The sequence below is a fragment of the Ovis canadensis genome, chromosome 8 (assembly GCF_042477335.2).
Source record: "Ovis canadensis isolate MfBH-ARS-UI-01 breed Bighorn chromosome 8, ARS-UI_OviCan_v2, whole genome shotgun sequence".
NCBI lineage: Eukaryota > Metazoa > Chordata > Mammalia > Artiodactyla > Bovidae > Ovis > Ovis canadensis.
The window spans coordinates 97,045,000-97,072,412 of NC_091252.1; the positions used below are offsets into that span (position 1 = coordinate 97,045,000).

A 27,413-nucleotide genomic window follows, 5' to 3' on the forward strand; every position below is an offset into this window, starting at 1 on the left:
AGCTGCAGAGAAAGGCTCGACTCTCCCTCAGTTGCAGTTAAGGAAACAAATGTAACTCAATATGGCTGCTTTCAAAAAGACTTTAAACTCTGCGTCCCCAGATTTCTAATTCTCAGTTTGGCTCCTCTCTCACTGTGGACCCAAGAGAAGTCAATTAACCTCTCCATTTCTCATCTGGCCTCAGTGATGCATTTATGCAGGTAGCTTGATATTCCCAGATGGACGACGGCAGGCCCGCATAAGCACCAGTGTTTCTGGAAAATAACTGGGAAAACAAGAACAAAAACGAAAACTGCAGTCGTGATCTGCACTGTCTTGCTTAATTCCGTAGGTTTCTCAGTGTGACCCTCGGCCCCTCACATCTTATTAGCACCAGGTAGTATGGTCATTCTTCATAATGTATCGACCAAGAGTCTGCTGTGGAGAATGACAGAGCTACTAAATTCTATTTATCTTTCCCCAATGAGGTTTTAGAGCCATTTTCTTCTTAAGCAAAGAACAAATAAATTAACCCACTGCCCTAAAGATCTATTTTTTTTTCTTTCCATAATTCTCAGTAAAGCTTCTAGGTGGTCAAATGGATAGTATATCAGTTTGACTCTGTAGGAAACCAGGGAGTTACATTTATGAGCAGAAACAACCCCTGAAACAGCAGAAGCATTTCACACTCAAAAACAAGTTCAGGGCTGGCCAAACCCCCTTAGTGCAGCCACACTGATGCAGAGTATATGCCAATAAAATTTAAACCCATAAAGAGACTGAGGAGTTCTTCAAAGTGATCTAAAATAATTATGGATAGACAAACACAGCACCTTCAGTCACTGCCTACCAGGGTCCACCTCATCGTCTCTCCTTATTCGTACAATGATGGTTTCGATTGGAGAAGAAATGGACAAAAGCCCACAGATAAATAAATTCGGCTACAGGCTATGGCTACACTGTTAACCTTTGGGAAACACTTCTTCTCAAGCTTTCTTTGTAATTATTAGTGGCTATATGGCCAGGTCATAAACAATGAGATGTAAGGGGAAGCCTGCAAAAAGGCTTCTTAAAAGTATCAATGTTATTATTTCCTTTCAAAAATAAATGAGACAGGCTTGGCTACTCCCCATTATCCTGCTGGCCTGAAGACTCAATACTATGATGCCCGGTTCTGTGATGTGAAGGGTCATAGATAGCAAAGGTACCAGCAAAGTGCTTAAGATGACACGAGTCCTTCTGGAGTAAGCCTCTGAGGAGCCTGTGTTCTAACAATGAACAGCACAGGTAACCAATAAACAAAGCCACCCTGTTTTAGAACATGTTACATTTAACTGCAATTTACAGTGAAATCAAAATATACAATAAAATTTATTTAAAGAAATCTTATCTCTTCCTTTATGTTTCATGAATGTACTTAAGTCTGTGATTTTTGCCAAATATTCTCTATCTTCTCTATGTGGTCCTGCAAATACTTCTCTTATAATTGTTTTAAAGCTATCATCCTAGTTCAGTTCAGTTCAGTCACACAGTCGTGTCCGACTCTTTGCGACCAGAACATGCCAGGCCTCTGGGTTCATCACCAACTCCCAGAGTCCAACCAAATCCATGTCCATCAAGTCGCTGATGCCATCCAACCATTTCATCCTCTGTCTTCCCCTTCTCCTCCTGCCTTCAGTCTTTCCCAACATCAGGAGCTTTTCAAATGAGTCAGCTCTTCACATCAGATGGCCAAAATATTGGAGTTTCACCTTTAACATTAGTCCTTCCAATGAACACCCAGGACTGGTCTCCTTGAGGATGGACTGGTTGGATCTCCTTGCAGTCCAAGGGACTCTCAAGAGTCTTCTCCAACACCACAGTTCAAAAGCATCTATTCTTTGGTGCTCAGCTTTCTTTATAGTCCAACTCTCACATCCATATATGACTGCTGCTGCTGCTGCTAAGTCACTTCAGTCGTGTCCGACTCTGTGCGACCCCATAGATGGCAGCCCATCAGGCTCCACCGTTCCTGGGACTCTCCAGGCAAGAAAACTGGAGCAGGTTGCCATTTCCTTCTCCAATGCATGAAAGTGAAAAGTGAAAGTGAAGTCGCTCAGTCGTGTCCGACTCTTAGGGACCCCATGGACTGCAGCCCACCAAGCTCCTTCGTCCATGGGATTTTACAGGCAAGAGTACTGGAGTGCGGTGCCACTGCCTTCTCCGATACATGACTACTGGAAAACAAACAAACAAACATTGCCTTGACTAGACAGACCTTTGTTGACAAAGTAATGTCTCTGCTTTTTAATATGCTATCTAGGTTGGTCATAACTTTCATTCCAAGGAGTAAGCGTGTTCTAATTTCATGGCTGCAATCACCAACTGCAGTGATTTAGGAGCTGCCCAAAAATAAAGTCAGCCACTGTTTCCCCATCTATTTCCCATGAAGCGATGGGACAAGATGCCATGATCTTCGTTTTCTGAATGTTGAGCTTCAAGCCAACCTTTTCACTCTCCTCTTTCACTTTCATCAAGAAGCTCTTTAGTTCTTCTTCACTTTTGGCCATAAGGGTGGCGTCATCTGCATATCTGAGGTTATTGATATTTCTCCCAGCAATCTTACTTCCCAGTTTGTGCTTCATCCAGTGTAGCATCTCTCATGATGTACTCTGCATATAAATTAAATAAGCAGACAACAATATACAGCCTGGACATACTCTTTCCCCAATTTGGAAATGGTTTGTTGTTCCATGTCCAGTTCTAACTGTTGCTTCCTGACCTGCATATGGATTTCTCAAGAGGCAGGTCCGGTGGTCTGATATTCTGATCCCTTTAAGAATTTCCCACAGTTTTCTGCGATCCACACAGTCAAAGTCTTTGGCAGAGTCAGTAAAGCAGAAGTAGATATTTTTCTGGAACTCTTGCTTTTTCGATGATCCAATGGATATTGGCTATTTGATCTCTGGTTCCTGTCTTTTCTAAATCCAGTCTGAACATTGTTCCTAGGAAACCTTTGAGAGCTTGACCTAAGAGCCACATCTGACTATATACATATATATATATAACTTCCTTCTTTACGGGAAGGCTCACTCTTCCCCATCAACACTTATAATTTAAATACAGGACAGACGGTACAAGGAACCATGCCTACTGATATTCTAACCTTGAATTTGGCAGGAATCCTGGAGAAAGAGAGAGGGAAAAGCATCTTTGCTTCTCTTCATCCTGCTTCTTTATCCAACATGCATTTCTTCTATAATTTCTAGTTAACTCTAAAAATAGTGTATAATCTACACATCCTGGAAAATCTTATTTTTCCTGTCACTTTTCTAGATTAAAAAGACTTCAAGCATATGATATACTCGTCATTTGATTTTTTGCACTTCCTATCTACTGAAGGAAACAGTAATGTCACAGGTTATTTTTAAATCATTAATTTTATTATTCATTATTACAATCAGAAATGTATACACATGGACAAAGTGACCTCCCTCTATGTTCAACCCCGTGTCATTTCTGTGTGGACATTCTCGGAACATTTTTGAACAGGCAACTGAAAATTGGCTTCCTGCTATGTTTTTCCAATCAGTCATTGCTCACTATTTTCCAGCGAGTGTTCATTTTTCTAAAGGCTATTTCAGTTAATGGAAACCCTGGTCAAGGTCACCATAAATTAGAGAAGATCATTTGATTTGGAGACAAAAGAAAACTTGGAGTTTCTGTAAGGTGATTCTCAAGTTATCCACAAGGTCAGGGCAAAGCTTCAGACCACAGTTTCCCCATCCTAACATCATGATGGAAATGACTGTTCATCTTTCTTGTTAATTTATTATGAGTTTCACATTAAATATGAAACATTTCAACAATTCAACCTTAGAGTATTACCTATGAGAAACAGCTCATTATTTTGCATGCAACACTTAAATTTTGTGAAGAAATGTTAATAAATCCCTGCTGGCTCAGATGGAAAAGATTTTGCCTGAAATGCAGGAGACCCAGGTTCGATCCTTGGGTTGGGGAAGATCTCCTGAAGAAGGGAATGGCTACCCACTCTGGTATTTTCGCCTGGGAAAATCTATCAACAGAGGAGCCTGGCAGGCTACAGTCCATGGGGTCTGAAAGAGTCAGACAGGACTGAGCAATTAGCTCTATCACTTTACCAACAGTAAGAAAAAATAATTAGGAGGTTCCTGTTAAGACTCATGAGAAGCATGGGGCTTATTCCAAACTGAATTCTTTTGACCAGAAAAAATAAAACTATATTAAAAAAAAAATAACCCAAGTGGCCAAGTAGATTTTTTCTCCCTGTGTATAAAAAGCTCCCTGAAGAAGCTCAGGTAAACCACACTCTGTTCCCTAGCTAGTCAGCTACACGAGATTCTATTTCCTCTGTAACTTTTTTATTCCTGACCAGATAAAATTCTGTAAGTTGCAGATCTTTATATATTTTGGAAGAATGAAACCTAAGGCTTGTCTAACCTCTGCTTAGAAACCCTTCCTTTTAGCTAGTTCAGTTCAGTTCAGTCACTCAGTCGTGTCTATCTCTTTGCGACTCCATGAATCACAGCATGCCAGGCCTCCCTATCCATCACCAACTCCCAGAGTTCACTCAAACTCAAGTCCATCGAGTCGGTGATGCCATCCAGCCATCTCATCCTCTGTTGTCCCCTTCTCCTCCTGCCCCAAATCTCTCCCAGCATCAGGGTCTTTTCCAAGGAGTCAATTCTTCCCATCAGGTGGCCAAAGTATTGGAGTTTCAGCTGTAGCCATCAGTCCTTCCAATGAACACCCAGGACTGATCGGATCTCCTTGCAGTCCAAGGGACTCTCAAGAGTCTTCTCCAACACCACAGTTCAAAAGTATCAATTCTTCGGCGCTCAGCTTTCTTCACAGTCCAACTCTCACATCCATACATGACCACTGGAAAAACCATAGCCTTGACTAGACAGACCTTTGTTGGCAAAGTAATGTCTCTGCTTTTTAATATGGTATCTAGGTTGGTCATAACTCACCTGTTAAATCTTTGCCAAGACTTAACTTGTAGGCCAACTACCAGTGTGACCAGTCAGCTGCTCCAGAGAGATATTGTTTGAAGCTAGTTCTAAGTGTATGCATCTTATTTATTGAAGGATAAAATGGCTTTACAGAATTTTGCTGTTTTCTGCCAAACCTCAACAAGAATCAGTCATAGGTATATATATATCCCCTCCCTTTTGAACCTCCCTCCCATCTCTCTCCCCATCCCATCCCTCTAGATTGATACAGAGCCCCTGTTTGAGTTTCCTGAGCCATACAGCAAAGTCCCATTGGCTATCTAGTTTACATATGATAATGTAAGCTTCCAAGTCAGTCTCTCCATCATCTCACCCCCTCCTCCCATCTCCCCATGTCCAGAAGTCTATTCTCTATGTGTGTTTCTCTGTTACTGACCTGTAAATAAATTCTTCAGTACAATTTTTCAAGATTCCATATGCAAGTTAGAATACGACATTTTTCTTTTTAATAAAAAAGTAAACGAAATGCTAGTCACTTGCTGGGAACCAGCTCTGCGTATTGTGTGTCATTAGTTACTCAGGCGTGTTCGACTCTTTGCAACCCCGTGAACTGCAGCCCACCAGCCTCCTCTGTCCATGGGATTCTCCAGGCCAGAATTCCGGAGTGAGTTGCCATGCCTCCTCCAGGGGATCTGGGATCAAACCCACGTCTCCCACATTGCAGGCGGATTCTTTACCAGCTGACCCACCAGGGAAGCCCAGGTATCAGTTATATTACATCGAAGAACTGTACTAAAACTCTGGATTAAATAAAGAATCTTTGATTCCATTTTCGTTAAATTCCTAGCCATATTTTTTATAAGAGCATTTCTGAATGATAGTTAAAATATGAGGGAAATAGTTGTATAATAGGACATTTATTAGCGGATCGGTATAGCATGCAATCTATCCTTTGGAAAAAAAAAAAAAAGGCTAGGGCTTTGGAGAAAAACACTGAAAATAATTTTCACTCCCGGCACCAACATTTGTTAACCATGTAATTTTGGACTCATTACTTAATTTCATGGAGTCTCCTTGTTAAAAACCTTGGATAATGATACCTTCTTCTCGGGTCTGTGATGAGAATTAGAGAAAAATACAGGTGGCTCGCAAAGAGTAGGATACGACTGAAGCAGTTTAGCATGCACATACAAACACCAGCATATAAACAGAAGGAAGGCAGTAAATTGTGGCAAAAGAATCATACTTGCTATGATTAATATAATTGTAAAAAGGCAAACAGAATTTCTAAAGGTTGTGGATCTACCAAACCAGTGTGTGAAAGTTCAAGTACAGATGCCACCCGTGGTGGGCCACACACCCTGTGAGATGTTGGCTGGGTCCCCTTACTGGGGATCCAAACCGACCAGTTATCTGATCTTATGAGGCTTACAGACTCTTGGAATATAGACAGATAGATGGCAGCATAGAATGTAGGACAAAAATGTAACGATACCTGTAATAATGCAGGTGAAGTTTTGGCCTGTCAGGAGAGAAATGATGAGAGGAAAGGCCAGGCAGTTCTTGATGGACTTAAGGAGTGGTCAACAATGTGCAGAGTTAAATAGAGTGAAGAAGGAATAAAAGTTTGCACTTAATAATCAGATGCGGGGCAGTTCTGGGAACTGATCAAATTCGGGCCGGTCATGAGAGTGGGCATCTGCGACACAATGGGCCTGAAACCACAGGATGGACGAGATCGTCCCTCCAAGGAAGCACTGGTCCAGGGGCCCGCTGACCTGACTTCATCACAAAGCTTCGTCATCATCAGGGTGTGAGGGGAAGTGTTTCTGCTTCTCTAAAAGGAGTCAGCCAGACGCTGCATTGGTGTCGTAGTGAAGTGTGCATAAGTGTGTGTGTGAATACACGTGTGAAGTATGTATAAGTGTATGTGGTGTGTGTATATATGTATATATATATGCATGTTACTAATGTATATATGTATTTTAACAAAATAACAATAATAAAGCATTTAAGATTTCTAAGTATTTGTGTTCAGGCTACAGTCCAAAGTGTTTTTCATATATTAAACAATTTTCACAGCAAATAAAACAGAGATACAATTATCTCAGTTAACAGATGTCCCCTAGTTGACATAAAGGGGAAGTAGGGAAGTGCCTGGGACCAGAACCCAGCAGCCCAGCTCCAAAGTCATTGTTCCAAGCTCACACCTTGCTCCCTCCCAACCACACCTTATTTTAATCCAGCATTTACCACATGCCAGGCTCTGATAAGCACTTAATATCCACATATCATTTAACCCCTACAACTCTCTACTTTGGAACATTAGGCAGCTGTGGCCAGGTTGCTTCTTTCTCTTTATCTTTCCCCCCAATGAAAAATAGTTTTAAATGAGAAGTTTCACATTAAATGTTACCCCTGTGGTTTCTGTTGACTCAGTACAAGCTTGGGTGGCCCTCCACCCCATCCACCACCACTGCTAACCACTGGCAGGAGCAGGATCCTGTATGTGGGCCCTAACTCTCCCACCTTCCGCGGTCCTCACCAAGGCCCACTGCCTGCATCTGACTCAGTTTGTACTTCACCTGTCTGAGCACCGAGGCTTTTTGGGCACGTGACCCTCAGGTCAGCAAGTCTGTGCGGTAAAGAGGAGGAGACGCAGAGCTTAGACGATGAGCTCACCCGACTTGGTTCAGCCCCTCATCCACCACGTGTAAGTTCCCGTTTTCTTAATCTCCTTAAGCCTCATTTTAGTCAAATCTAAAGTAGGGTTACTAATAGCACTTAACTCAGAGTGTTATGAAATAATTAAATAAGATGCTGCATGAAAAGAATTAAGCTTGAATTCAGTAATGAGTTTTTATGCTGTCTTTTATTAAGAGCCATTGGAAGCCAATGCAACCAGGACCGGAGTCCAGATCAGAGGCACAGAAGAGGCTGTGGATTGCACCGAGAAAGGCTTGTAGTACAGGAGAGAACCAAATTTAGAGCAGCCCATTATCCAGACAGAAATACTGTCTGATGACGCCCAGAAAAAGGTCTACTCCAGCGGGTGCAAACAAACCCAGGCATCCTTTGTGGATTTGCCTCCCTGAGTGGATCCCCCTGTGGAGCTGAAATGCTGTATCGTGATGGAGCTTTGAATTACATTTGTGAGTAATTCCATTTTCGCAGGCTTGCGTCAGCGAGCCACGATTTCCTGATTAATGAGTACATCCTTCAGGTTCTTTCACAGCGCTCCTTTACCACCTGTCTGCCAAGACATCACAGTAATCTAGACCCTCGGCTATGAACCCTATATATATAGTTGAATAATTAACCTCTTTGCCTGCAATCTGTCACCATACTCAGTCCCAGTGATAAACAGCTATAGGGATAAGAAACAGTCTTAAAACATCCCTTTATGCGTGGCCTCTGTGATGCTTTGCCTTTGTCCTATAGCCTGCAGAACAAACTCTAAAGGCACTAACCATCACTCGGGCCTGACGGGTAAGGCGGTGCAGCCCTGCGCGTCAGCCCCTGCTGCCGGCAGAGTTCTTTCTGCTCTGGCGCATCCTGGGCTCTGTCTCAGCACTAAGGTGATCAGAATGTCCTTCAATCTCTTAAAGACATCAGCATCCACGTCATTTTAGCCAAATTCTACACCGTATCATGCTGAGGCCTCGAACCACTGTGCCAGTGTTTTTATATCGGAGGTTGGCCGGCAAACCTTTTCTCTAAAGGGCCAGAGAATAAACATGTCTGGCCGTGCAGGCCATGCAGTCTTATGTCGACACGGCTCAACCCTGATCCAGGCCACAAGAACACTGTACAGACAACATGCACAGACATGGGAGGAGCCACGGGTCAGAACTTTATGATGATGCTGGAATGCAAATTAGTTTCCCAACCACTTAAAACCATACAAAACATTCTCAGCTTGCAGACTGTACAAAACGAGCGGAGGCCACAGTGCATCGTGATTTCGAACAGGATTTTATATGCATACTGGTCCTGGATCCACAAGTTCCTGTTCATTTCTTTATGGAGGTATGACTTACCTCAAGTGCACCAACCTTAAATAAACAGTCTGATAAATTTTGACATAAGCATACAACCATGTTCGTATCACACAGGTCAAGATACAGTTTTGCCAACAGAATGCACTGGTCATAGCAAACAACCTCTTCCAACAACACAAGAGAAGACTCTACACATGGACAGCACCAGATGGTCAACACCAAAATCAGATTGATTATATTCTTTGCAGCCAAAATGGAGAAGCTATATATAGTCAGCAAAAACAAGACCAGGAGCTGACTGTGGCTCAGATCATGAACTCCTCATTGCCAAATTCAGATTTAAATTGAAGAAAATAGGGAAACCCAATAGACCGTTCAGGTATGACCTGAATCAAATCCCTTATGATTATACAGTGGAAGGGAGAAATAGATTTAAGGGACTAGATCTGATATACAGAGTGCCTGAGGAACTCTGGACTGAGGTTCATGACACTGTACAGGAGACAGGGATCAAGACCATCCCCATGGAAAAGAAATAAAAAAAAAAAAAAGAAAAAGAAACTTCAGATACCATTAATCATTGCAACCACATGGAAGGCAAATTTCCGGTGATGGGTGATATCTGATGAGAAACCCCGAAAGGCAACCTGGGAACACACATTCCTTCTTCTGGGTAGGCTGCCCACGCCACGTCTCCTTACCTGGGCCAAGGTGAGCGTTGCTTGTTGGCAGGTGCTACACCGCACCCTGAGCTTTCCCGGCTGCACTCCTTGACACGGGCCTTTGCAGTAGACATAAAAGCTGTTGTAGGTCGGTTTACCTGCTGGGAAAACAGGCAGAGAGAGCAGTCAGTCAATGCAGAATCCACATCGAGACTTAACTCCTCCTGAATATTTTGAGACATTAGTAGTATAAATGTTACAAAGAAGATCCAACAATTAAAATTTAGAAAATGCAGGTCTTTGCTCAAAAGAGAGACACATTTTTCCTTCTTGCCAAGAGCCCTGTGACTTACTCAGCAAAGCAGCAAGCAGCTTGCTGCTGGGAGAGATGGCTAAGGGTATCTGCAACACAAGGAAATTAATCGCATATTGCACTGTTGACATTTTTAAAAGGATGAGGATGTAAGACCATTTGAAATTTAGAGGCCCCTGCTCCCGAATTTTATTTCATGCAGCTCTACCCAGTCTTGAAGGCTTCTGATTTTTCCTCTTAAACCTTTAGCCCACTTCTCATGATTTGAATGGCATCATGACAGTTTGCTGAATTACCAACGAAGACTTTCCAACACAAAGTCACACATAAAATAAAACACAAGCCCTAAAGGGCTTAGCAGACTCAGCAATCCTGTGTGGAAATGGGTGCTTTGCGTTTCATGAGTGCCCTCTGTCTAGACAAATGTCATTCAAGGAATACATGCAAAAGCTGCAAAAACATTTAGAAAAAGATAATCTCTGATCATTTCTCTCAAATACCCCCATACAGGAGAGTATCAGCCGGTAAACTCGGGGAAGTTTCTTTTGAATCGTTTACCTCTATATCTACAAAAGCTAACTGTATCCGGACACACTTACCAGTAAAACAACCAACTTCCAAATTTCTTAAAATTACTAAATAGTCCTTTTGATCTTAACTTCACTTCTTAATAGGTGGGATATCATAAAACACCATGGCATAAGGATTTGTTTAAAATTTTACTATTAGCATTAAGAACATCTAGAAATTACGAATAATAAACATGGTTGATCATTAAGAACAAAAACCTTGAGACATTCAAACACGTGTGGCTTAGTAAAAACAATTAGTACAGAAAATCACGAGAAAACAGAAACCATCCGGAAGACTTATGCAACTCCGTTTACTTTGCTACCTTCCAAAAAGGGGCTCTGCAGACATATTCAAGTCTCATTTGTCTAGTAGCCATCTCTACTAATATTGTAGGTGACAACACACTGTAAAATGTAAAGCATGGTTAAGATGTCAAGTTTTATAATTATTTTCTGGGAATATACTTCGTAATTATGAATTATGGGATTAATATTTAGCTTCAATGTGAAAGGACAGATGAATTATACATATATATTTGCAAAGATATGAGGTTAGATTTTCCGAACTGGGTTATTTTCAAATATTTTTTGATACTGATTTCTAACATAATTCCACAGAGATAAGATAACAGACTCTATATGATTTGAATACCTATAGACCATGAAAATTTTGTGCCTCGTTGTATATCCCTGGGTATGTTCCAGTGTCTCCTAGCCTAAGGGAACTTGAATAGAATTTGTATTCTGCTGTTGCGTGACTATTATATAAACCTTAATTATATTGAATTGGTTCACAGTGCTTTTCAGTTCCACTTTGTTGTTATTATTGTTTAGCTGTTCAACTGTGTCCAATTCTTTGTGACCCCATGGACTGTAGCCTGTCAGGCTGCTCTGTCCATGAGATTTCCCAGGCAAGAATACAGGAGTGGGTTGCCATTTCCTTCTTCAAGGGATCTTCCCAAACCATGGGTCAAACCCAAGTTTCCTACATGAGCAGGTGGATTCTTTACCCCTGAGCCATCAACGAAGTTTTCAAGTCTGCTATATCCTTCTAATACTCTGTATATTCATTCTAGCAACTTTTGAGAGTTTGATATTGAAATTCCAACTAAAATCTTAATTTATCTAATAAAAAATAGTTGTAATATATAGTAGAACTTTATATAACCCTCTTCTGTATTTTCCAAGTCTCTTGTAAATGTGTTATCATACTTTCATAATTTCTAAAATAAAAAAGACGAAAAATGTAAAGCGTGATAAAGATGTCGTTTTATAATTTTATCATTTACTAGCAACGTATTTCATAATTATTAATTTCCAGAGATTAATATTAGCTTTAATGTGAAAAGGAAGATGAACTATTTGTAGTGATATGAAACTATGATTTTTGAGACTTCTTTGCAGCTTTAGTGCCTTATTGCACAAGATATTCAAGTCTATGAATATTATATAGCTATTAGCAAATACAACAATGACATGACATGTATTCTTAAAGTTTTATGTACATCATAAAATGCAACAGACAGAACCATATACTAAAGTTATCGAAGTACCTTAACAACTGACAGAAGATCACGAGAACTCTGGCAATTTTCATGTGTACTATGACAAGAGTAGTTGAGGAGGAAGGAGGCTTTATCGTTGAAAATTCTATCAGCAATATAAACAAAATCAACTTATAATTTTCATAACCTACTGTAAAGGTTAAACCAAAAAAGAGGAGGGGCAGGAGGGAGGAAGAAACGAATGAAAAAAGAAACGCTTACAAAGGAGGTGGGGCGGGGTGCAGGGACACCAGCATTGTTGCAAGTGCACATTAGCAAGGACTTGACAATAGTAAATGAAGCGTCTCAGAAACTGCAGGGAACTAAATGATTTTTCTCTCTCCCTTAGGGCAAGAGCAACGTTCGCAAAGTTGTTTCAGCTAATGACAGAGCCAGGCAGAATCTGAAGGCTGGGACCCCCACATCTGTGCACTACAACCTTCACTAAAGTCCTTGAGAAGTTAGGCAGAAAATACTGCATGCCAACGCCAGTGCCCTAGAAGCATACAAGATGACATGCAATCTATTACACGGCGCTTCTCAGAGCCAGCACAAGCTGGGGATTAATAGCAGTCGAAGGAAGGATCAAGGTCAGGCCAGTCTTGGCCAGGGCACTTTTCAAGCTGTTGCCTTGACGTGGTCAAGCAGCTGGGCCTTCCGGGAAACCTTGAAAGCCCTTTTTCAGGACGGCTTCCCCACCTAGTTGGCTACATCACACCATTCCAAGTTGGCAAGCTTCTCTGTGGCACGCTGAGGTCTGGAGTGCACAGGACAGAAATAAGCACAAATGACACCCTCACCATCTTCTGGGCAACGTTCCCATCGGCTGGATGGAAGTATATAAGGTAGAGACTGGAAAATGGAGCCATAACCCCTAAAGGAGCGAGGCAATGGGAACAAGGACCCCCAAAACGCTTCACTAGTATACAGCTGCCTCTGGTTGATGACATGAATCTTCCCCTCTCTTACTTCTTTTTGAATCTAATTTTTTTCCTCTACTAATCAACTCTGACAGATTGCAAACTCTTCAGTGTCCAAAATAATCAAAGGACTTGTGTTTGTTTCATAGATTTCCCTCTTTACATATAATAAGTTTTCAAACCTGGAGATATTTCAAAAATCTTACAAACTATCACCTTCCCTGCAATTCACTCATTGTGAACATTTTCACAGATTTTGAGTGCGCCCTGTGTGTGTGTGTATGTGTGCGCGTGCATAGACATAAGCACACCTATACTGCACATAAACAATACTTTTTGGCTGAATGACTTATAATTAAGTTGCAGACATGATGCTACTTCACCCCTAAATTGTCCAACCGCCTAAAAACAACAGAGTTTCTAGAGTGATTTTGTTGTTTCGGCTGTTCTATCTGACTGATGGGGTGTATTTCAAGTCTGCCTTACAGAACATGAGGGTGGCTTGCAAGCTGTTTCAAGGTGTCAAACCAAAGTATCAGGGAATCTGTAGTCAGACCATGTTAGGTGCTGCCAAGTTGAGGTGGTCCTCTTGCTGCAGGACTCCACAGAGTGTGAAGACAGGACATGCTGGGCACAGCACATCCCTGACTTTATCAGACTTCAGCAGAGTACCTTTTCTGGAGCATCTGGTGTTAATGTATTTCTCAGGAAAAGAAAAAAAAAAAAATTGGAGGAAGGATGTAACCACTGTGTAGGGCTTGATCAACAGCAAGCCCAAGGGCAAAAGTTTATGAACACAGAGTTATTAGACACCACTGCTGAAGAGCCTGCTGACAATTAAGCTCACCCCTCCACCCCGTCAATAAACTTACATATTTATCTTGTCAGGAACCAGAAGGGTGGGTCTGCTGATGTAATTATGTCACAGTGTACTCATTTCATACAGATGTTCTTTTTTTTTTTTTTTTTCCTGAAGAGATGTTATTGGAATGTTCCAGGGTGAAATACTGGAGTGGGTTGCCATTTCCTCCTCCAAGGCATCTTCCCGACCCAGGGGTGGAGTCAAGATCTCCTGCATTGCAGGCAGACTCTACTGCCTGAGCCGCCAGGGAAGCCCTAGTTAACGTGCAGGCCTGTTAAAGTGTGAGTCGCTGTGTCCATTCAGAGCATCCGTAGGCTTCCTTGTGCCAAGTCGCTCAGTTGTGTCTGACTCTTTGCAAACCCCTGGACTGTAGCCCACCAGGCTCCTCTGTCCATGGGATACTCCAGGCAAGAATACTGCAGTGGGTTGCCGTTTCCTTCTCCAAAGGCTTTTTAGCATTGTCATTTTATCATTATCTTTAGGTTTTCTCTCCCAGTTTGGTTAACATTACGCTTCCTCAAGTATTTTCTCTTATTTTCTTTTCTTGATTTCTTGGTCCCCCCAAAAAATGCCAAACACACATTAACAATATTCATTACTCTTCCAGTAAAGTCCCTACTCGAAAAGAAGGTATATTATTTGCTTTGGTGTTTTGAAAAAACAGCCTAATATGCAGTTTTCAGTTTTAGTGTATTTTAGATGATGGGCTTATGGCCTGAAGATGTTGTTTTTATAAGATAAATGAATGCTTAAGAAAACTCATTCCGATTCTGATTGACCTCAGAAGTTTCTGTCACTGGTTGTCATAGAGAAATAAAGAGTTTAATTGCCTGGATAATTTGTTTTCTGGGGGGGAAGAGAAGTGAGTTTTCTCGTACTTTATACCTAGGTAAGATAATGTTCAGTATCTATCCACTATAAAGCCGCAGAAGCATATGTGACTTAAAGGTATTTTTATCACACATGAGCTTATTAAAACATCAAGCAGATCAAGCTGCTGCTGAGAACTTTCTGCGGGCATGAAAGTGTGAATCAACCGGAACTCTCGCACACAGTAGCCACAAGGACCTACTGAGAAGCTGGCTAGGAACTATTAAGAAACCACTGATTTATAAGTAAATGAACAATCTACATTAGCATAGCCATGCGTGGGTAACATCTAAAGCGGAGAGCACAGAATTGTAACACTGATGTAACACTGATGTCTTGTTCCCTCTCGCCCTCTCTTGTTAGACACACAGATGGCAATGCTAAGAAGATTCTTCGGTCACATTGAGAACTGCAGTAGCCAGCTGTTAAGGGTACTGATATGAGGACAATGAAGTCTGGAGAGAGGAGGGTGGGAGCGGGAGGTCTGAACTTGAGACTCAGAGGGAGCACAGAGACGTGCGGAGAGACAGTGACAGAGACAGGACCAGGCTTCTCCCCATCTCCTCCTCCACACGCCCCCGCGTCCGACACCCCCGTGGCTACTGCTCGCCCTCTGCCCATCTCCACTGATATCACCACCTTGGAAATCTGACCCACATATTCAAGATGCAGTTGGAATGGCATTTCCCATAAAAAGTCTTCCCTTGATTTCTCCTGAAGTAAACGATATTTCCCTAAATAATCAGGAAAAGTAAGAAAGACCACCCAACTAAGTCTTGTCACTTTTACACCGTAGACTTGTCCAAACATCAGAAAACCAGCATCTAAGAAGAAGGAACGAAGCATCTTTCACAGACTTCATCAGCTCTCCCCCGGCACCCAGCCTGGCAGCAGTACTTTCAGCTTCTGCTCTCCGGCCCCTCCTGCTTTGTAAACACTGGGGATATGTACTATTGCTGTCTGCACCACTTAGCTGCATTGATCTGCTCTAACCTGCCACGCTCAGTTCAGCCCTTCCTTGAGTCCCTTAGGGAGTAACCCAATCCTGTTGGGCTCCTACTATCCCAGTGTGGAATAGATCCGTGACCAGAGTTTCTGAACCCACGACCTTGATCCCACGATAAGGATCCAGGGCACAGAGAATCTCCTGTCCCCAAATTTGCCAGAATTCTTGCTCTTATATTTTTGGGTGGTGGTCCTTCTGCCTGTGCTCACCCAAATGCGCTGAAATATATTCCCTGGTAGCTCAGACAGTTAAGAATCTGCCGGCAACACAGGAAACCTGGGTTTGATCCCTACCTCAGGAAGATCCCCTGGAAAAGGGAATAGCTACCCACTCCAGGATTCTTACCTGGAGAATCCCAAGGACAGAGGAGCCTGGCAGGCTGCAGTTCACAGGATTGCAACGCGTTCACTTTTTTTTCACATGACTTGTGTGAAAGTCGTGAAGGCCAGCAAGCTATCTTTGCACAATTCATTTCTCCTTATGCTGGCCTGATCCTATCCATTAGTTCTAGTTTGAACAATGCATATTGAACCAATTTAAGGCAGTTCCATATAAAGTCCATTCAGTGCATATTCCTGGAATCATCTCTTCTGCATGAAATCTTCTGTGGATCATCAGAAACACGGAGGACATGCGCACTCCAACCTAATGAAAACTGGAAAAAGAATCTTGCCCGCCAGTCTCTGTGCACTTGTCCCATCTTTCCTATCATCACAACGCCTCTGCTTCACTTTTCCAAATGACTTGGCAGCTCCTTAAATTTAGTCAGCATTCAATAAGTGTTCATCAGATGTCTCATATTTCACACAATGTGAAAGTTGGAGCAGGTATGATGGCATCAGAGTGAAATTCATATTAAACAGAATGTGTGCTTATGTGCATGCTCAGGCATGTTCGACTCTGCAACCCTTTGGACTGCAGCCCACCAGGCACCTCTTCTCATGGGATTCTCCAGGGAAGAATACTGGAGTGGGTTGCCATTCCCTTCTCCAGGGAATCTTTCCAAACCAGGGATTAAACCCATGTCTCCTGCATTGCAGGTGTATTCTTTACCTGCAAGAGCCATCAGGGAAGCCCCCAAAATCAAGTAGCCATGATTATCAAATATCTAGAATAACTTTCCACCAGCCAAACTTACTGGATTAGATTCAAACATCCTTCACAATATTAGCATATTGTATTTTGAATAAATAATATTATCTTAACATCACAAATTATTAGTATGATAAATAAAAGTAAAACAAAATAGAATACTGAAAAAGTTTATATAGAATTTAGTATAATTGAATGTTAAGTGAAAAAAAACCTGCATTCTGAAAGTTTATAAGTAGAACTACTTTAAAGGAGGACAGTTATTACACATAAACACTTTTACTTCAATCCTTATCCAGTGGGTTACTACACCCCACTGAATCCAACCACATCATTCCACACTTTTTTAACAAGCCATCCTCTTAGCTCCTGCAGAGTAACCAACGTGATGCTGTACTACAAACAACTTCCAATTATACAACCTTCCACCCAGTGTACGTACTTTTAAAACATGTTTAGCAATCTCTAAGGAGGCTCTACCCTTGAACTTATAACTTAATTCTCAATTTTTGTGCTAGGGTGTTTTAAATTAATGTATCCGCCACATAATTTCGTCTGGTGAAGCAAAATCTGCTGATTAAAGCGAATGTCTCTGCCTGGGTTTTGTGGCTGTTGTTGCTGCCAATTTATTTTTTCATTATTCATTTTACTGGTAATAACCAAACCTCTACTGCCAAGAGAAAAAATTTAGAGTGAAGTATACTTTAAGAAATAGTTTTAAATAAATAACCAGGATTGAAGCCAAGCAGTGGAAACCCAGATATGAACTTGGGCAGGAGACAGGTAAGGTGGATCCTAGAAAAGTCTCAACTCTTCACTATGTTGAGTGAAGGTCAGTAACTCAAATTTAGATGGAAGTAACTGTGGACACTGCCGTCTCCGGGGTCGCACAGAGTCGGACATGACTGAAGCGACTTAGCAGCAGCAGCTGTTGACACTGCAGAAGTCTGTGTACAGTTTCCTCAGAAGATAATCTCTGTACTCGTGGACGTGTCCATCTAGGTCAGGTTAAGCCTTGTGTTGTCACCTTTGGCAAATCAACTGACTCCCAATGCTGTTTTCTTACCTGCAAACTGGAGATGGTGATAGCACCTAACTCACAGGCTTTTGTAAGAATGTTTGAAAGAATAATACAGGTGAAACCCTCCACGCAGTGTCTGATATATGTTAGCTATTTTCATTTGCTGTCAAGAAATATGGACCCTGAGTTATTCCCAGGTACTCCTGCCTGTGAGCACTTCATAGCCTGGATTCCTCAGTGACCACTGTCCTGCTGTTATAAATGAATCACCATTTATATTCTTACACACAATTTCCATGTTAAACCTACAGTTTAATTTTTAGAAATATCAGAAGTATAATTCTTTTCAAAACTGCATCAAAACCAACTGAAGTCCTTTACAATGAAATATTTAATAATATAATGGAATATGAACCATAAACTATAGTGGAAAGTCCTTAAATTGATTTAAAGCTTACTAGAGTTTCATTTCTTTTCATAAATCACTATTACTGTGCAAGCAATACAGGTGGATTGTACAAAAATTATTAGCAGGCGTGACAATTGTAAACAATGATATGGGTCTCTTCTAGTGGATAACATTCTCAAGCTGGTTAATGCACTTAAAAAAAAAACAGGCATTTTCAGAAAATAAAAACAGCTTTATAATGTGCAGTTTGTAAAAGGGTATTGAAGCAGATGCACAGTGGATTGCAAAAACCTGCTTACATTAGCGCCTATTCTTCACTGAAAGGTAAGCGTGATCATCACCACTTTAGAAATGAGGAAACACAAGCTCAGAGAGGTAGAAAGCCACCCCTGCGACAGCGAAAAGGTAGTCAGACATTTGCATATGAGTCTTCCTGATTACAAACCTACACTTTGCTCTCAACTATGCGACAATTACCTTGACTAGGGTGCCGATTATTGCTCAATACCGTAGAGGACTGATTCAACGGCTCTCAAAAGTGGCTCTTGAACACAGGTTGGCAATTAAGGCCCATGGCCAGCAATCACTAACTGCTCTAGCATCAGTCTCACCACCATACTTCCCTCATTCAATCAGCAGTAAAACTTTCATGGAAATTTCCATGAACGTCTCATGGCACTGGCATTCAGCAAGAATATGCAGATACAAAAATTATCAACCAAGAAAGGTAGAACTCATTTTGAAGAGGTAGCACATATTCTAAGATTGTACTTTACAGCAAGAAATGGTAATCTATGGCATAACATTAGAATCAATAGACTTTCGTATTTCTTTTTATAGAAGTGATGCCTTTCTTGATATTCCAAAAAAGACTTTAAACAGTCCTCATTCTCAGCGTTCTAAATGTCAGTGAAACCTGTAAAGAAAGTGAATGCCCAGGGAAATGACATTGACTAGAGAGCAACACGCATGGTGTGACTCTCCCTACTACCACTTTTCCACCGTATTTTACTCACAATATGTATTTTGGTATAAATACTTCATACAAGTAGAATATTTCCAATTTCACTACAACTGTTAAATATCTTCTCACAAATTCCAATATTTCACGTGTCCTATTTTACCTTATCAAATGATGAGACAAAATACTTAATGTTAATAAATCTGATCTTTCTCCATACTGATTTCAAAAGGTCTTCTGTGGTAACTGTAATTCATAAACTCTCTACTACTCCTTAAAATACGAGGAAAATGAGTTTTTTTCAGGGACATGGTGATTTGCCAGAAATGTCAGATGATGTCATCATGCTGAAGGAAAAATATAAAATTCCTGTCTTCTCCTAATCAAGGCTGATAATCCTGTGAACTTCGTGTCAATGGCTCAGCAGGTAACGAATCCACCTGCAAAAGACACAGGAGACACAGGTGCCATCCCTGGGTTGGGATGGTTCCCTGGGGGAGGGAATGACAACCCTCTCCAGTAGGCTTGCCCGGAGAATTCCATGGACAGAGGAGCCTGGTGAGCTCTAGTCCAAAAGGTCGCAAAGGGCCAGACACAACTGAGCACTGTGCAGAGGCACTAAGAGAGCACGGCTGACCCATTCTGCCCGAAACGCTCTTCACAGCCACTCTAGGACCTCAGGGCCACTACAGGCTTCTTCCTGGCTTCCCAAATCAAAAGGCCTCCGAGGACCCATCTAAGTGCAGCTCGTCTGGCCCAGCTCAGAGGCCCTTCTCTCCTACAAGCATCCTGTCTGTATCACACAGACACTCGTCTTCTGCAGGGGCGGATTTGTTTCAACCAGATCCCAAGCCGCTAAGGGCAGGGGTTACATACAGCTGTTCCATTTCCGTTACCCATCTCCACATTCGACCTAGAATAGTGTCCTCAGCGGAGATACGAATCCTGCTGCTAAGTCATTTCAGTCGTGTCCGACTCTGTGTGACCCCATAGACGGCAGCCCACCAGGCTCCCCTGACCCTGGGATTATCCAGTCAAAAACACTGGAGTGGGTTGCCATTTCCTTCTCCAATGCATGAAAGTGAAAAGTTTCAGTGAAGTCACTCAGTCGTATCCGACTCTCAGCAACCCCATGGACTGCAGCCTACCAGGCTCCTCCGTCCATAGGATTTTCCAGGTAAGAGTACTGGAGTGGGGTGCCATTAATCCTACTCATGGTCAAATACCTGAGAAACTGGTGAGATCAGTTTAACTAATTTGAACTTGAGATGCACAGTAGGGCCACTGGGCTTATGCCACAGGTTACAGAAATGCCTGCTACCTTCTGCAACTGCCTCACCCCAGAGAAGACGCAAATCTTGCTTTCAGAATGCCACAGAAGCCAGCCCAGGCTTCTCACCATCTCTGTAAAAGAAAACTAAACTTAGAGAAAGCTAGAAGATTTATCAAGAGAGAAAATGAAGACATAACTGTATGATTTCTTGGGAAACAGTTAAGAAAGACCTAAAGAAATTTCTGAACTTATTTAAAACTTGTCTGTCTAAGATACCAGGTTGCTTGGGGGAGGGGAAGAATAGTGATAAAGAGGCAGAATGTAGTTATAAGGAAACAAAGGAATATTATAAACCTATAAGATTCCTTCCCTCAAGGATATTAACATCAAACAAAAAAATATTTTAGTAACAAGAGAAAATCATAAAACATAACCAAGGCAATTTTTATCCTAACCTTTTTATAATCTATGAATAGCTCTTGAATGGATTTATACAGACCTAAAAGGGTAGCTAACAAGTGTGTATGCAGCAGGAAAGAACCCTAGTATTCTTAGAGAGAGAGAGAGAGAGAGAGAGTGTGGGTGTGTGGATGTGTGTGTGTGTGTGTGTGTGTGTGTGTCTGACTCTGCAACCCTGTGTGGTGTAGCCTGACAGGTTCCTCGATCCATGGACTCTACCGGCAAGCATACTGCAGTGGGTTGCCATGCCCTTCTCCAGGGGATCTTCCCGACTCAGGGATCGAGCCTGGGTCTCCTGTGTTGCAGATGAATTCTGAGAAGAGAGAAGAATAAATCCAAAGAGTAGGGAGAATACACACTTCTAACACAGAGACTTCTGTCTTGAAAGATCTTTGATTTTCAGTTGCTGAAATGATCCACCGCACACTCCCATGATTCTGTCTCCCATCCAGGTGCATCTGGTCACACATCCTCAGAAGATGGAGGAGGACCTCTGTCCCGATCAGAGCCACCTGCTCAGTGCTATTGGGAAGCCACCCCCAGCCAGCCCCTAATATCTCTCCCCAGAGCTTCCTTCAGGTCTTGGGGATCACAGCACAGACACTTTATGGAAATCAAGGTGTTAGGAGAAACCTCCGAAACCCTTTGAAAAGGGGTGGATAAAACAGCCCATTATCTAAGAGAAGGCAAGTTCAGAGGTGGAGAAAAACCAACACGCAGTTTGCGGCTTCTAACTCTGCTCAGGCTGTTTTTACCTTCACTGTCTGGAGCCTTGGTACCTGGGGAATCCTAGGTGTCCCCTGGCTTGATTCACAGAATCTCAGTCCTGTAGACAGACAAGTCAGAAACCTGGTTTGCCCCCTCTGAGCTGGGCCTTCCTCACTAAATCTCAAGAGGCGCCATCAGAAATGTTCCAAAGCTTTCTCTCTCATCTCCTTCTAAGGGCCCCATGCTGACTGAGGCCTTTTTTTACTATTCAAGAGTCTCCCAGGAATTCTCTCATCCTCTATCTTCCTCTCTTCCTGAGCAAGAAACTTCCAAACTGCTAAGAGAATTCTCCATAAAAACACATTGTGCCACCTACTGAAACAAAACAAAACAAAGGACGATACGAGCTTATGTTCACCTACAGCAGCAGCTTTCCACCAAAGGGGGAAATGTCTCACCCAGGGTCTCCAGGTTGGAGGCCAAAGGGCAGAAGGTAAGGACCTCTAATTAAAGTACTGGTTTTATCTTTGCAAAAAAAATATTCATTTACAGTTTATATCTTTCTACAAAATATATTTCTATTATTCTCTACAGAGATATTTTGAATTACTAACCATTATAAAAGGCAACACTCCTAGAATATGGCACTAAAAATAATCATAAAAACTTGCTATTCACAGCTGGAATTCTTTTTTTTTTTTTTTTAATTTTATTTACGTATTTCTGTTTTCTGCCCCCTTTCTTTTATTTTTATGGTGTTTGGCTTGTTGTAGGCTGTGCCACACAGGTGTGGGATCTTAGCCCCCAGACCAGGGATTGCACCTGGCCCCCCTGCATTGGGAGCACAGAGTCTTCACCACTGGGCCACCCAGGGCAGTCCTCCAGCTCAAGTTCTTCACTACAGCTCCTACAGCCCCTCAGGACTTTTCCCAGCCAAGGTAGCCAAACTTAATTACACTGTCTTCTGCAATACAGAAATCAAACCGCTTATGACTTCCAAACCCTCACTCCTCAGGCCTCCACACCTGCGTTTGCCCTGGGATGCACCCACTTCGAGAGGAATTCCCAGTTACCTTTAAACTCGGTACCAAGTGTCCTGGAGAAGTCTTGCCTGCCCTTGCCCACAGGAGGCCATGTGAATGTACCACCGTTACAGCTTCAGCACTTGATTCCTTAGGCGTGCTCATTTGCAACTGGGGTTACAGGAGAGAAGAGCGTGGCAGCCTACAGTCCGTGGGATCACAAGGGGCGGACATGCCTTAGCGACTGAACCACCACCACTACTGCATATGCCTACTTACTTGGGGGAACCAGTCTTCTAAGCGTGACGACCCTGATTTTCCCGTCCTTGTATCTTAGAGCTTGACAAGCCACGAGGGAGTCGATAGTGCTGAGCCTCAGTGATCGGCTCGTGGGACAGACTAAAGAGAAACATGAAATAGTGAAAATGATTTGCGGAAGGGCTTCCCTTGGTGGCTTAGTTAGTAAAGAATCTGCCTGAAAAGCAGGAGACCAGGGATCGATCCCTGGGTTGGGAAGATCCCCTGAGTAGGGAATGGCAATCTGCTACAGTATTCTGGCCTAGGAAATCTCATGGGCGGAGAAGCCTGGCGGGCTAGAGTCCATGGGGTCGCCAAGATTCAGACAAGACTTAGTGACTGAACCACCACCACCACCACCACTTGATGGAATCTTTCTATTTTCCTTCAATGTCTGGTTCTCAGACCTTCTTATTCCCTTGCTCTCGTCACTGTTGGTTGACTTGCCCACATTAGTAGGTGCTTTTCCCTTTATATTCTAAATGTCTGAACTTCATGATCGTTTCTTCCTTCTGCAGAAAAGCTCTCAAACCCTAATTACATCTGCATTCTGACAGCCGCAAATTAGATAAATATCTTGATTTACAATTAATTCCATTAGAAAAGCTTGGTTTAGCCTTTTCACTCTATTACTATGAATGAAATTTACCAAGAGTGATAAATGCAGATAAAATCTTTTTAATACAGCACCAGTTTCACTTACACTACTGGGAAACCAGCTTCTTATAGAATTGCCTGACACCCATATTTTCTACAACAGCTATTCATACGAGAAACAATTTGTTTTCTCTGCCTTTTCAAATGCAGGTAAACAGGCAATGTCGTCGTGGGCGCCGGGTAATAACCGTGTGTCGGGTATGTGTGAACACAGACCATCATCTGCTGTCCCTGTGACTCTCCCTCTCTTCCCACCTCGTTTCTGCTCTGGACCTAAGCAATTTCCTAGCAGGTAATTCTCTCCAGAACCTATCAGTTCTCCAAATTGCTTTCATATTAATTTTCCTAAAGTAAATCTTTGACCGGATCATTCTTCCTAAATGTCTCCTCATTACCTTTTGGATGAGATTCAGACACCTTTGCTTAATAAATCTGGCCCCTCCATTCTTTGTGTGAGACTGACTAATTCTATCTTCACCTTCCCCTACTGCTCATTTCTGGAAGCTAAATCAGGGCCTCACAAGACACACCTTTTCCTCCCTTTATCAGAATAGTTATCTAAAACTTGGAAACTAGGCAAAAAATGTGGACAACTGGCCCTTTGGATATTATGGAGGCAAAAGCCACACAGTCCATGGAATTCTCCAGGCCAGAATACTGGAGTGGGGAGCTTTTCTCTTCTCCAGAGGATCTTCCCAACCCAGGGATCAAACCGAAGTCTTCCCCATTACAGGCAGATTCTTCATCAGCTGAGCCATCAGGGAAGAACTTTTACCTGTACACCTTATATATTTTTGGGGAGAGAGATTATGAACGTCCTAACAGGGACCATCTCTCACACATACTCAATAAATACTCCAGTCTATTTCTTCCCCTTTGCTGCTAACAACATTTAAACATGCACCAGTTCTCCCTGTTTCTAAAGGCCCTAATTCTCCTCTTCAGCCTTTTGGGGTCCAGATGTACTGCCACCACCTGCAGGAAGCCTTACTGACTCATCCGCCACATGTAAACCTTCTGCCCCTGCGTCCCCATTACTTTAAAATTATATTTTTCTCTGGGTGCTTAAATCACTTTATAACCCACCATAAATCATAGATATTTTTATCAAACTTATTACACTTTAGATTTTTGAGGATGGAGAATACATCGCACTGTATCGTCCTTGTGTCAATGAAGAAAAAAAATGGCACGGATATGAAGGAAGTCAAGTAACTAAATCTGAAACTAACACCGTGGTAGGAGAAAGTTTTCTAGCTTGCAGAAGAAAACATCACAATACACTGACCCTGAAATAATTTCATCTCTGTGACAACACAGGACAAAAGTTCTTCCCGACCCACTACAATGACATGCATATTGACAAGTGTTTTTACGGTGCCAGGATTTTAAAATGAAATGTTTCTTAGCTTCTGTTACTTGGCAATGTTGAAGGAATGTTGTCAAAAGATTAAATATAAATTGATTATAAATCTTAATTTCAGGGCAGCATGTAAGAAAGGCTACATTACAGCAGCCATGTTTGTATCACCATAAGGAAAACAGTCTTATTTTAATAGTATCAAGACTATTGAAATTACTGTACATAATTTGTACAGAATTGAGGATGGTAATGTTCATGGTCATCAATGAATATATGATTGAGGCTGGAAAAAAAAAAACAAAATACTGAGGACCATGAACTTGAACTGTGGTGTGGGAGAAGACTCTTGAGAGTCCCTTGGACTGCAAGGAGATCCAACCAGTCCATTCTGAAGGAGATCAACCCTGGGATTTCTTTGAAAGAATGATGCTAGAGCTGAAACTCCAATACTTTGGCCACCTCATGAGAAGAGTTGACTCATTGGAAAAAACTTTGATGCTGAGAGGGATTGGGGGCAGGAGAAGAAGGGGACGATCAAGGATGAGATGGCTGGATGGCATCCCCAACTCGATGGACATGAATCTGAGTGAACTCTGGGAGTTGGTGATGAACAGGGAGGCCTGGCGTGCTGCAATTCATGGGGTCACAAAGACTCGGACACAACTGAGCGACTGAACTGAACTGAACTGATGAACTAGTGTTCTGGACTCCAAATGGAAAGAATGGCCTCTTCCCAGTGGCTGTAGTCACTATTTGCAGGGCTCAATGTGCTTGCCTGAAAGGTCTGCTCATTTGCCAACTAGACTTTGCAAACTGAAGAATCTCAATTCAGAACAGTCCTGTTTACACCCAGTTTGTCTGGCTTTCCAGGTGATAGCCCTTGGTGTGATCATCTGCCCAGACCACCTGGTGCTTTGCAAGTCATCTAGTTGTGATTTTGTAAACAGTCTCCCTGAAGCTCCGTAGTCACCCTTTAACTTTGAAGACTCGCTGTCAAGCAGCCAGAAAAGCTTGATGAATATCCTCACTTACATATCGAGCTAGACTTTTTACTGTGTGATGAAAGCGGGGTGATTGCTGTAAGAGTCAGCAAGTCTTCCGGACAAATAAAACTCCTCTGTTCATTATGTATTTCACCTTTGGGAAGATCGTTCTGGAGGATGAAATAAGAGCTTGGAAGAAATTAATGCTTTGGTGATCAACAAAACCTATTAGGTTAAATCTGAATTGCCGTAATTATCCTGACCTAGGAATTATACCTGGAGAAGACTGTAATAGATAGAAGATAGAAAGATAGATAAATAGATAGCAAAATAGATATATTTCCTTTTAGCTGCTAAAAGGAGAAAGACCAAGGATGTGGCAGGAGGAAAATAAAAAATTATCAGAAAGATTTCCACGTGCAAAAATGGTAGCAGAGAGGAAGCTATAAAGCAAAAGGAAGAACAGTATCAGGAAGGAAAAGCACCTACAGTAACAGCCAGAGAGATACAGAAAAGAAAACGCGCGTTCACAGAATACCATTCTCACCTGTAACCTCTCGGATACTGCTGTGTAACAGCCACATCATACGTTCAAACTGTGCTTAGTCACTTCAGTCGTGTCCAACTCTTTGCAACGCCATGGACTGTAGCCCGCCAGGCTCCTCTGTCCATGGGATTCTCCAGGCAAGAATATTGGAGTGGGTTGCCATGCCCTCCTCCAGGGGATCTTCCCAACCCAGGGATCGAACCCAAGTCTCCCCCATTGCAGGTGGATTCTTTACCATCTGAGTCACTAGGGAAGCCCCATATGGTCAGGACTGTAATGCAAATGGGGCTGTCCCCTCTTGACACGCCCTCCACGTGGGGCATAAACCGCTCCCCACGGCCACCACCAGCTCCCTGTCCAGCCCTTCTCTTGTATCCATGGCTGGCTCACCCTCTCCCTAAGTCTTCACGTGCGGGAGGTGAGGGGGTGCAGAAAGGCAGGCACTCACGTATTCTCCTCTCCTCCCCTTACCTTACATGCCCTGTAGTCAGAGAAGTATTCAAATATCCATGGAAAAGAATAATCACCTTTGGCTCAAGAGAAAGTACATTCATGGTATGAAACTGTTGACGAAGGAAGCAGACAGAAGAAGTTGGAATGAAATTCCAGCACAGAGTCCTGGCACAAGACAGGTGGTTTAGGGTAACAAGAGAAATGCAAACACCATCCACACACAACCTGCACCCAGCAGCCACCCGCTGAGACAATGAGGACCAGGCGCAGCAGGGAGCCTGGCACAGCAGGTGGGCGCGCGAGGCTCAGAGGCCTCCACGTTTGCTCATCCCAGGCACTGAGTTAGAGAAAGGTCATCCTCTTATCTCCTGTCTGCCTCCCTGCCGCCAGCACATATGCCTCTCTACTCAGACAACTCTTCTTTAAAAATTGGTCAGACTCAGCTTATCTTTATAGAAAACTG

The 27,413-nt window shown here is 42.5% G+C and overlaps 1 protein-coding gene across 2 annotated transcripts in view; it reads right to left on the minus strand.

Annotated features, from left to right (window-relative positions):
- Positions 1–27,413, minus strand: part of PRKN (parkin RBR E3 ubiquitin protein ligase) — a 1,209,893-nt gene that overhangs the window by 778,029 nt on the left and 404,451 nt on the right. The window contains exon 4 of one of the 2 annotated variants that reach the window (XM_069598877.1): positions 9,658–9,776. In XM_069598877.1, coding sequence (XP_069454978.1) covers positions 9,658–9,776 — 119 coding nt within the window. Of the gene's footprint in view, positions 1–9,657; positions 9,780–27,413 lie in introns of both variants that reach the window. The other variant, XM_069598876.1, reaches the window with a different exon arrangement.